The sequence below is a fragment of the Sinocyclocheilus anshuiensis genome, unplaced genomic scaffold (genome assembly GCF_001515605.1).
Source record: "Sinocyclocheilus anshuiensis isolate Anshui unplaced genomic scaffold, SAMN03320099.WGS_v1.1 scaffold2210, whole genome shotgun sequence".
Classification (NCBI taxonomy): Eukaryota; Metazoa; Chordata; class Actinopteri; order Cypriniformes; family Cyprinidae; genus Sinocyclocheilus; species Sinocyclocheilus anshuiensis.
In genome coordinates this window covers 95779-106953 of record NW_015558698.1, presented here as the reverse complement: position 1 = coordinate 106953, position 11175 = coordinate 95779, and the positions used below count along the sequence as shown (strand labels likewise).

At 39.4% G+C, this 11175-nt stretch overlaps 1 protein-coding gene across 1 annotated transcript in view; it reads right to left on the bottom strand.

The window, feature by feature from the left end:
• Positions 1–11175, bottom strand: part of LOC107681433 (reelin-like) — a 112127-nt gene that overhangs the window by 7259 nt on the left and 93693 nt on the right. Inside the window, 6 exon segments of the mRNA XM_016477736.1 lie at positions 2977–3174; positions 3272–3491; positions 3572–3729; positions 6893–7054; positions 7779–7852; positions 9021–9224. Coding sequence (XP_016333222.1) covers positions 2977–3174; positions 3272–3491; positions 3572–3729; positions 6893–7054; positions 7779–7852; positions 9021–9224 — 1016 coding nt within the window.

Below are 11175 nucleotides of genomic sequence, written 5' to 3'. Positions count from 1 at the left end.
AAGAAAACAAATAGGATGTCGCTTTCTGCCATTTGAGTTTCCTTTCTGTGAACAAATTAAGCGTCACAAAATATATAGGCTACGTTACGTGTCGCCCTGTTTTTTCCCTTGTTTATCTGTTAACTAAATCAAATATATTTCAGGTATTTATTCCTTGTATGTATATATGTACTGCAGATTTTATATATATATATATATATATATATTATTATAATTTAATATAATATTTAGTATTTTCACATCTAGGTGGAAAAATTTTAATTTGTACTACTGTCTGTTCAAAATAAATGAAAAGAAACCTAGCATAGTAGATTTGTTGTTTTTTTCCTGTTGTACCGAAATCATATCGAACCGTGACATCTGTGTACCTAACACCCCTAGTTAACAGCAATTAGATGTTCCAAACACATGCACAAAATATTGTTTAAAAAAAGCATTTACCAATTTCTTACAAAGCTCAAAGTCTTGTGGAAGCACAAATGTTTGGAATATGTTTGAGATATTTGCAGAGAAAGAGGCCCAGTGAAGCATGAGTTTTTCAAGCATCCCAATAAGGACGTCTTATTCATAGATTGCTGCTCACCAAGCAACCTGCTGCTGACCAAGAAAGAGTCCTAGTGGTTAAGCTGCTATAGACCCATCCAACCGCACACAGCAAGCAGTGAGCGTGCTCAATCCTCGCAACAGGACAGAGGCCGAACTCACAGGAGCACGAGTGAGATTGGATTTTCCCCAGAGGGACACAAGTGTGGGTTAAGGACCAAAACCAGCAGACAAACCAAACCTCACAGACCCAGAACTAGTCCAGGAGAAAACTTGACTGGAAGGATTTACTTGATGTGATGAAGCTCTGGTTCATGCTCTAACCACATTGAGAGTCCAGAAGAGAGTTTCTCTTATAGTATATTCTGACGTGTTCCAGCAGGTCATAGGTGACAGGAACAAAATTCATCAATGGTGTGAATCTTTCAAATTACATGAGTTCTTTTCTCACTCGCACACCTACAGGCCAATCTGCACATGTTCAGTTACTCTTTACCAAACTGTTCACCTTACTGCAAGTAAAACAGCTATGTACCTCAGTTTACCACCTACAAACAGACAAACCTGTTGAGATGTTAAGTCAAAACTGCGAGAGAATGCAGGGGAAGCATGTGGCTGAGGATGGATCTACAGGCTTGGTATCACAGTAAGGATTGGTGTCAGTGAGGGGGTAATTGAGCCTAACTGAGAGTAATAAAAAAAGGTTGGTAAACACTACGAAAGAATAAATCATTAACATTCCTGGAGTCACCATTAGCCAGTGACCCTTCTGAGGCAAACAGGTACAGTGCATGTTATGTATGAGTGCAACTGAAACATTGAAAAGCCCATGGATCAGCTCCATCATGATAGACACAAAGCCACAGATTCTGCATTTCCAGAAACAGAATGACATCTCCAAATTCAACATGTACCCCATGCCCAGATTGGATGAACTGATGGTCTGCCTAGGTAAGGTCCATTTCATATAAACCTTTTTTTTTTTAACCAACAACTACGGTAAGTGCTGTAATAGACAAACAGATACCTTTTGCCTTTAAGAATCCACTATCTTTTGGGAAGAGCAAGGGGTGTTAACACGAGCACATTGTGACTCCAATAACATGAACTGCTTTGTTCCCCCTGATTCTTATCCTTAAAATCAGATAAACTCTACAGAACTCCCAGGAAAAACAAGTACCTAACTTACCTGACCATGCAGCTGACATAGGAGAGAAGGCCTGAGTACACTTAATTTTACTTGTTCTAGTGTCAAATGAGTGTGCAAGACCTTCTAAGTATACTCTATTGACCATATGTGTCTTACTTGCTTCACACACACTGTCCACAAGCTGGAGCGAGGAGTATAGTGAAGTATAGTGTTATGACAGATCTTCACTTGCATACTTCTACACACAACAGAAATAAAATGGAGCACATTCTCTTCATATCCATCTAGAGAACAGTATACGCTTAATGAGGACTGTTAGTGACACAACAATGTTTATACATTCTATCAAGAACCTATGGTATTAAGGTACATGAATGCATAAGTGAATAATGTTTGAAATCTATGCGTTCAGCACATTGCCTAGATTACTTTGGAAGTCTTTCGGAAAGTGATTAATGCACAGGTAAAATCATGAAGACACTGTTTTAACTGTGAACTTCAAATGCAAATAATATCACCTTATTTTGAGGAAGGTGTAAAAATTGTTCAGAAAAAGAGTTCTCTCAGACCAGAAGTGAATTACTTTAAGTTTGGGAGGTGTTCTGAGTTCAGGGAGTTTGGAGATACAAGTTCAGAGACAGTAACAACATCTTGCCCGGCAACATTGCCTTCAAGGCTCCTCCATCTGCGTGTTTTAGATTTTCAGGACTTCAGAACCGTCACCTCAAAGCTACATTCATCTGCATGTTCCAGACTACAAGAACCTTCTCGGCGCTCCAGGAGTTTAGTGTTCCCCAGCACTTCATATTCAAGGCTGTTGAAATTAAATCCAACTTCTTTCCAGCACAACCATCGCTGCCAGCAGACTTAGCATTTGGCTATGTGGAACGTAATTAGATATTCTACTTTGCAATAGATATTGAATAGATGATGTCAGCTGAAAACAAATAAATCACATCCTGTTCTTCTTCCTCCTGCAGTCTAAATCAGAGCGCAGTCACTTGTTGGCCTCATTCTTCCAATACATTGATGTTTTCTCAAACTGAATTTCAAACAAGAACACTGAACACAAGCCATTCACACATTTGACAGATGCTTTTATCCAAAGCAACTTACATCGCATTCGAGGTATGCATTTTACCAGTTAATGCACCCCATGGGAACTGAACCCATGATCTTGATGTTGTTAGCACCGTACTCTACTGTTGGAGCTACAGGAACAACACAATTCAGCATTATTTGTAACATAATGGAATTTGTGTAATGCATGTTTGCAGACTCACAGTGGGATGTTGTAGGACACTCTCTGGGCTTTGATGAAATCTTTTGGCTGGTGTTGAGCAATGACGTGCCAAGTAACTCCGTTATTGACGCTGTACTGGAGAAGCACGGCCCGGTCGACCGTATCCGCCTGATCCAGTGCAGCGTTACAGCTGTCTGTTTGCGACACGCTGCCTATCTGCAGCACGAACATGATCTTACTGGAGGAGAGAGATGTTGAGAGGATGGTGACTGATTGTATCTATGACTGAAATGAGCAAGAAAACAAAAGGATGTCTTGAATATTTCTTGCTGTACCTAGCACGGGTCAGATCCAGAGGTCTAGTGATGGCTTGTCTGATCGTGCAGCCGTTGAAGTACAGCGAGTCCCCGTGAGCGTGAGGAGAGAGCTGACCGCATCCGCTGCCCACGCCGCCGCCCTGAATCAAACTCCAGCTCTCCTGAGACACCGAACCAGACTCAAAGTTATCCTTTATAGAGCTGGGCAGTTCACTGCTGGACAAAGAGCAGTCATCACCTGAGAAAGACAAAACCTGTTCCTGTTTGTTCTGTTGTAAACTTCACGGAATCACAGAGTTATAGAGAACTGATGCCCACCCTGATGGCCTTCGTCACAGATGCAGACGGGTCCGCTGGTACAGTAGCCGTGACCGCTGCACAGTCCAGGACACGCTTCCCCGATGTACACGTGATCCACGGCCCAGCTGTAGCGCTCGCCAGGGGCCTCGTGCTGGATCCAGCGAAACTGTGTCGCACTGAAGACATCAAGGAGAGTCAGATATTTATAGACATGTGCATTAATGCCTGAATACCTGAGACCAGCTTAAGGATAAGTCCTTTTAACAACTAACAGGGTTCCTACACATTTTCCATTTCAAAATTCCATACTTTTCCAGACTCAAATTTCCAAACTCTCAGTAGATTTTCGGACCATATTTAACATAAATAGTTAATGCAGCACTATTTTCAGCTTTATATGTGGTATATAGTACAGTCATCTGTTAATATTCTTATTTCTTCAGTGATTTTTCATTGATTTTCTCAAAGTGACAACAATAAAAAATAATCATTAAAAAATACAGACTTTCTCAAACTTTTTTGTGCCCTCAAGAAACTATTCACCTGCGCATGGGAATTTTTTGCACGCTTACACATTACAATTTCTACTTTTATATTTCCTTTGTGCATCACTGCCATCTTACTATGAATAAAGCGAGAGCATGGATGCATATGAATTAACAGAGATCTACCTGCTCAAAATTTGGCTTTCCTAATGGTAGTACCTCTAATATCAAGGCCTAATGTCCAGTTTAACACATCCTCTGCAGCGGCGGAAAAACCATGACACGAAATGGGCTGATTGCATAATATGGCTGTGTGCATTGTCCTGTTTGCCAAGTTCAAGGGTCTATAAAAAAAGACTAGTATTGCAAAAAAAGTGTTCAAAATGTGCTTTCGTTAGGGCAGTATATCATATTTCAAGGCCTTAGGTCTCTTTAATGCATACTCTGTGGCGGTCAAGACACCACACCGCTAAATGGGCTGATGGCACAACAGGTGGCTCAGTGTGCATTGTCCTATATAAGGGGTGTCCAAACTGGGTCCAGGAGGCCCAGTGTCCTGCAGAGTTTAGCTCTGACTTGCCTCAACACACCTGCCTGGAAATTGCAAGTATATCTAGTAAGAGCTTGATTAGCTGGTTCAGGTGTGTTTAATTAGGGTTGGAGCTAAACTCTGCAGGACACCGGCCCTCCAGGACCCAGTTTGGTGACCGCTGTCCTATATGCCAAGTTTAATGGTTTCTCGTGCACACATAAAAGTCTATATATTTTTTATTTTTGCAACGGTCCTTGAGGCTATGTCATACGGTGCAGAGAATATCGTGAGAAGAAACCCAAAATGAAAACATTTTGCATAATAAAAAGTGCACCTTGAATTCATTCAGTCGTGTTTGACAATCACTAAAGAATCACTGAACAGCTGCCATGAAAACACTTCTTGTATGATGAACTTATTTTCATGAAATTCGTAATTTTCTATGATAAAAAAAAAAAAATGTAATAGGGGCATAAGTCTGGAAATGCAAATATTTTTTCATACTCTGCTTTCTTTTTTAATACCTTTCCAGACCTGGAAATTATTTATATCAAAATTCATATTTTTCCAAACCGCGTAGGAACCCTGAACTAACTACCTCAACATCCTACACGCTGTCGCTTTCTCTCTTTAAAGCAACAGTTCAACCAGAAATTAATTTCTTCAGCGAAACACAAAAGGAGATTCAGAGCTTTAAAAAGATGATTCATAAAAACACCACAAACACATTATAATTAACAGTCATCATATGAATCATGCACAATATTCCAAGTCTAATGAAGTCATATAATGTTCTGTGTGATGAACAGACCAAAAGTCAGTGAACTGAATTTGATTCATAAACAATTCACAAAAGAATAATTCAGTCATCTGGATCTATTCTTCATTCTGATTCATGAACCTGATCAACTGGTTTATTGGAAGAAAAAGAACGATTCAGTCACTGATTCGTTTATTGAGTTCAACTCACTGACTCAGTGATCTGTTCAAATCAAAGTAAAGACTTTAACACAAGGGATCTAACGATATTATCATTATTGCGATAGCAAAACGATATTATCTCGATATTATCGTGGTCACATGACGATATGAAACGATAGGTCTTCCGGGCAAAAAGTGTAGTTTTTAAATATATTTTAACTTCTTATTCTAACATAAAAGGTCTTTAAAGTTGTGTTTTGGGCCATTATGCTTTGGCACAGTATCTGTCAAACGACCTAAAACAGAAAGCACAATATGGCTTAATCCCTTCATCAAGTCTGTTTTCACTGCGTTTCAAAGCGAAGCGCACACTTCGCTCAGACGATCAGCTCGTGATCCGGTGTTTTCTGCGTCTCAGAATGGTCTGTTCACACTGAATGAATGCAGTCAACTCGTTTATTTCATGTGCTGTGAGTTTAGCGCTCGTTTGGGAACACAACAGCCACCAGTTAGGCTTTATTTTCACGGCAAATGATTACAGCGTTTCACTAGATTTGTAGTGAGACATGTTTTTGTAAGCCTGTTTTCACTGGAGCTGGAGTTTTCCTTTAAGATAAAAGCTCTGCTGCCGTTACCTTCAAAATAAACGCTTAAAGTGCAGTATGAATTGACAGCTTGCGGTTTAAATGCAGTCCAGATTCAAAATATCTATTTCAAGTGTAGAAATTAGGAAAGAAGTATTGTAATTTCCCTAGTGTAGTGTAAAGCAAAGATAATAAACCTATGAAATATTCATTTTCATTTATTTTACAGTGCTATTGTTTTACAATATATGGCTGTCACTGTTATTATTATTATTCTATATTTCCCTAGTGTAGTGTAAAGCAAAGATAATAAACCTATGAAATATTCATTTTCATTTATTTTACAGTGCTATTGTTTTACAATATATGGCTATTACTGTCATAGGAATAACAATAATATAAAATTGTTAATATTAATATATTCTAATTTGTTTGGCTTCCTAAAAAAAAAAAAGAGTGTGAATGTAATTTAGACTGAGACAGCATACCTCAACTAAAAAGAGGGTTGAGTCCCCTTTAAAGTTCAGCTACAAGTCAATTCACTGACTTTTTTCTGACTTAAGTTTTCTTAGTTGGGTTGGAACTTGAGAACATGGGTTGGATCTTTCTTTTTTTTTAACTCTGCATTAAGTGCATTAGATGGAAGGATTTAACTTTAAATTTGTCTGTTTTTTTTAAATATTGCAATAAATGTTGTATTGTGGACTTCATATTGTGATATTATCGTATCGTGAGATTTTGATATTGTTACATCCCTATAATGCAATCTCTCAAAAAGACCATTTAAGGGATCATTTAGGGACCCTATAAGCCATACCCAGATGACACATGGTCAGGCAGCTGAATGGTGACTCTGGTCCACACTGAACTGTTGACAGGACTGTAGATCGTGGACTCGTGGAACTGGAAGGGTGAGCAGCCCACGTTGTTGGCAGAAGAAGGGAGACAGGCGGACTGGACTAACTGCCACACGTCTGACCTGTGGAGGAAAGGAACTTCATTACTAGACAACATATTACCTCTTCCTTTCTTTTCCTACTCCCCTTCCTCTCTCTCAAAAGATAACTGCCATTAACACTGGGCTTTGACAATAGATCAGGGTGTCCAATCCTGCGCCTTCAGGGCCACTGTCCTGCAGAGCTCAGCTCTAACCCCAATTAAACACACCTGAACCAAGTTCAGCAGGACTACTAGAATCTCCCAGGTAGTTGTGTTGGGACAAGTTGAAGCTAAACTCTGCAGGACTAGGATTGGACACCCATGCAAAAGATAAAAGTGAAGTGAAGTGACGTGACATGTGGCCAAGTATGGTGACCCATACTTGGAATTAGTGCTCTGCATTTAACCCATCCTAAGTGCACACACACAGCAGTGAAACACACACACACCGTGAACACACACCCGGAGCAGTGGGCAGCCATTTATGCTGCGGCGCCCGGGGAGCAGTTGGGGGTTCGGTGCCTTGCTCAAGGGCACCTCAGTCGTGGTATTGAAGGAGGAAGAGAGCGCTGTACATTCACTCCCCCCACCTACAATCCCTGCCGGTACGAGACTCGAACCCACAACCTTTGGGTTACGAGTCCGACTCTCTAACCATTAGGCCACGACTTCATGAAGTTACGACTGTATGAAGTTACAGTACATACAGATAATCCTTCAGGAGTGAAGGGGGCTACACATGCACATCTGTTGCCTGTACTCACCTGGCATCCTTCCTGTACTGTACAAGCACTGAATGACGATCATCACATCGGTCTGCCTCACAGCCAACCACAATCTAAAGTGGACAAAGACCAGAGTCACTGTATATCTGTGTGTTTCTGTGTGAAAACTGAATGATCTCAAACAGGGGTGGTAATAGGGGGAGTAGATATCTGGGGCTTAGCCCAGAGACATCCATATGTGTCTGAATACACGGTATAAACTTATAAACGTAAGTATAATTAAACATGCAGGGCTCCATACACTTATTTATGGCACTTGTACATGCATTTATACTGCACATAAAAATTGCATAAATAATGTTATGAGATTAATGTTTTAATATAGAAATATGAAATGAGAGAAAAAAATAGAATGATACTTATAAATGTGAAACTAAAATTGCCAATAGGTGGCAGCAAGCCACTGTCTTAATAAGTGAGTCGCTGAGTCATTTATTCAATCGATTCTTTCAAAACGGCTAATTCATTCAGGAACGAAGTAACACTTATTCTTATCTCACATGCTATTTAGGATGGATAGTATGAACATTGGGACGCAGGGCAAGAAACCGTTTTTATGAATGAATCAGTGAATCATTGAATCAACCGATTTGTTCAAAAACGCAAAATTCATTCAGTAAGGAAACACCGCTGCAGAGTGTGTGTTGCTGCAGAGACGCACAACATGGCTTTGTTTGCAACCATTTTCGTTACCGAAATAGAGCAAAAAAGGCAATATTGTCTCTACAATTTAAGCCACTTAATATTTGTTGCCTTGACACGAAGAAAAGTCTGCCACTAACCATGCATGCCGAACAAACCGTTCATATAATCGCTCTAAACCCGTGTGTGTCCACGGAAGACTGCATATAATTCTATGATTAAATATCTATATTTGTTGCTTCACAGTGACAGTGTTCAGTAACAAATAACCTAATTTGACAAATGGCGAGATCGGTATTATAGCGATAAGTTATAGCCTACACTCAGTTACAGATACCTGAAGCAGCTGCTGTAACCTTTTATCAATGGTTGGCCAGTTGGTCAGAAGTTCGAGCCTCAAGCACTTCTTGACGGGAGTGAACGAGAGAATGGAATGTAGAGAACATCTGCGGTTCTAATAGAAATGATTTTAATGCGCATGAAAATTTAGTGATGATGCGTATAGTGCTTGGTAATAAAACATTCGGGGCTTCAGCCCCCTTAGCGCTGCCCCTGATCTCAAACATCTTGTGCTCAAACCTTGAACTGTAAGATGTATCCAGGCTGAACAATGAGTTCTCGGGTCGCCAGGATATTGTGCGACCCGTCTTGGTTCTTGTTGGGCCAATATAAGTGGAACGACGGGTTTCCACAGAAGCCGGCCGTACGGACAGCATTGGGATAGAAGCTCCAACTCTCTTCATGAGAGACGCCCTCTGGAGGAAGGAGAACATTAGTGCAGCTCTATAATATGGACAGTAGCTCATAGGGATGTAACGATATCAAAATCTCACGATACAACATTATTGTGATATGAAGTCCACGATACGATATTTTTTGCGATATTTAAAAAAGAAAAAAAAAGACAAATGAAGAATTGGGAAAAAATGAAAATTTTGTACATTTTAAAATTAAATTATTCTGCCTAATGCACTTTGAGAATTCAAAATTAAAAGCTCCAACCCATGTTCTTAAAACTTAAGTCAGAAAAAAGTCAGTGAATTGACTTGTAGCTGAACTTTAAAGAGGACTCAACCCTCTATTTATTTGTGATCTATTGTCTCAGTCTAAATTACATTCACACTGGTGTTTTAGGAAGCCAAACAAATTAGAACATATTATAATAATAACAACAACAATGACAGCAGAAGCCATAAAACAATTGCACTGTAAAATAAATGAAGAGCGGGCAAAAGCACGCACATCGATCTCAACTGGGTGCTCGACTGAGAAACAAGTGGAAAAATGTTTAAAATTAAAAAATTATTTTAAGTTATCAAAACATTTATTTAAAAAAAAAACTGTCGCATAGCGTATGTGACGTTTCGAGCACGCAGGCTCTTCATCAGACAAATGAACAACACTGATATCCCAATCTTTATAGGCCTACCTCCAGGTGATCAAAGGTCACATGACCGTACAATATTATCGTGATAATAATAATACCAAAACAATAACATATCAACCAAGGAGAAAAACATAGAAACAAAAATAAGAAATAAAAATAAATCAAAACATATAAAGCTATGCAAAATACACGAATATAACTCTTCAGTACATAGGCATTGAGGTAGTGAAGTGTCCGCGTCGCGGAGGTGATATCAACAAATTGCTTTTACAGCGCGAAGCCTTCCGGATTTATACACTAGACACATTGTCCCCTAGAGGATTAAATGAGGACTTTGATATTCGTCCATTTCTTTAAACACAAGATATCTATCTACATATAATAAACACTTTGTGGTTGTTGATTTGTATTTATATACCCAGGCAGGCATCAATTAATGTTATTAAACAATATATTGATAATTATATTCATGTATTTTGCATAGCTCTATATGTTTTTTATTTATTTTTATTTTCTTATTTTGGTTTCTATGTTTTTCTCCTTGGTTGATATGTTATTGTTTTGGTATTATTATTATCACGATAATATTGTACGGTCATGTGACCTTTGATCACCTGGAGGTAGGCCTATAAAGATTGGGATATCAGTGTTGTTCATTTGTCTGATGAAGAGCCTGCGTGCTCGAAACGTCACATACGCTATGCGACATTTGAAATAGATATTTTGAATTTGGACTGCATTTAAACCGCTAGCTGTCAGCAATTAATGCTGCACTTTTAAGCTTTTATTTTGAAGGAAAACTCCAGCTTCAGTCAAAACAGGCTTACAAAAACAAAAACGCGTCTCAATACAAATCTAGTGAAATGGCGTAATCACCTGGCGTGAAAATAAAGCAGAACTGGTGGCTTATGTGTTCCTAAACTCACAGCACATGCAATAAACGAGTTGACTGCATTCATTCAGTGTGAACGGAGCCGTTCTGAGACGTGGAAAACACCGGATCACAATAAACGAGTTCACTGCATTCATTCAGTGTGAACAGAGCCGATCTGAGGCACAGAAAACACCAGATCACGAGCTGATCGTCTGAATGAAGTGTGCGCTTCGCTTTGAAACACGCAGCTAAACCAGACTTGAAGGGATTAATCCATATTGTGCTTTCGGTACCACGATATTGTCGAGACAATTTTGCTATCAATATATTATATTGATAATATCGTTACACCCCTAATTAGGGATGTCAACGATTAATCGATGATTAATCGATGATTCATGTGAAGTCCACTTCGCAGGGCACTTACGGTCGAATAAGACCACGCTTGAATGCTGCTGCCTGAACAAGAGACC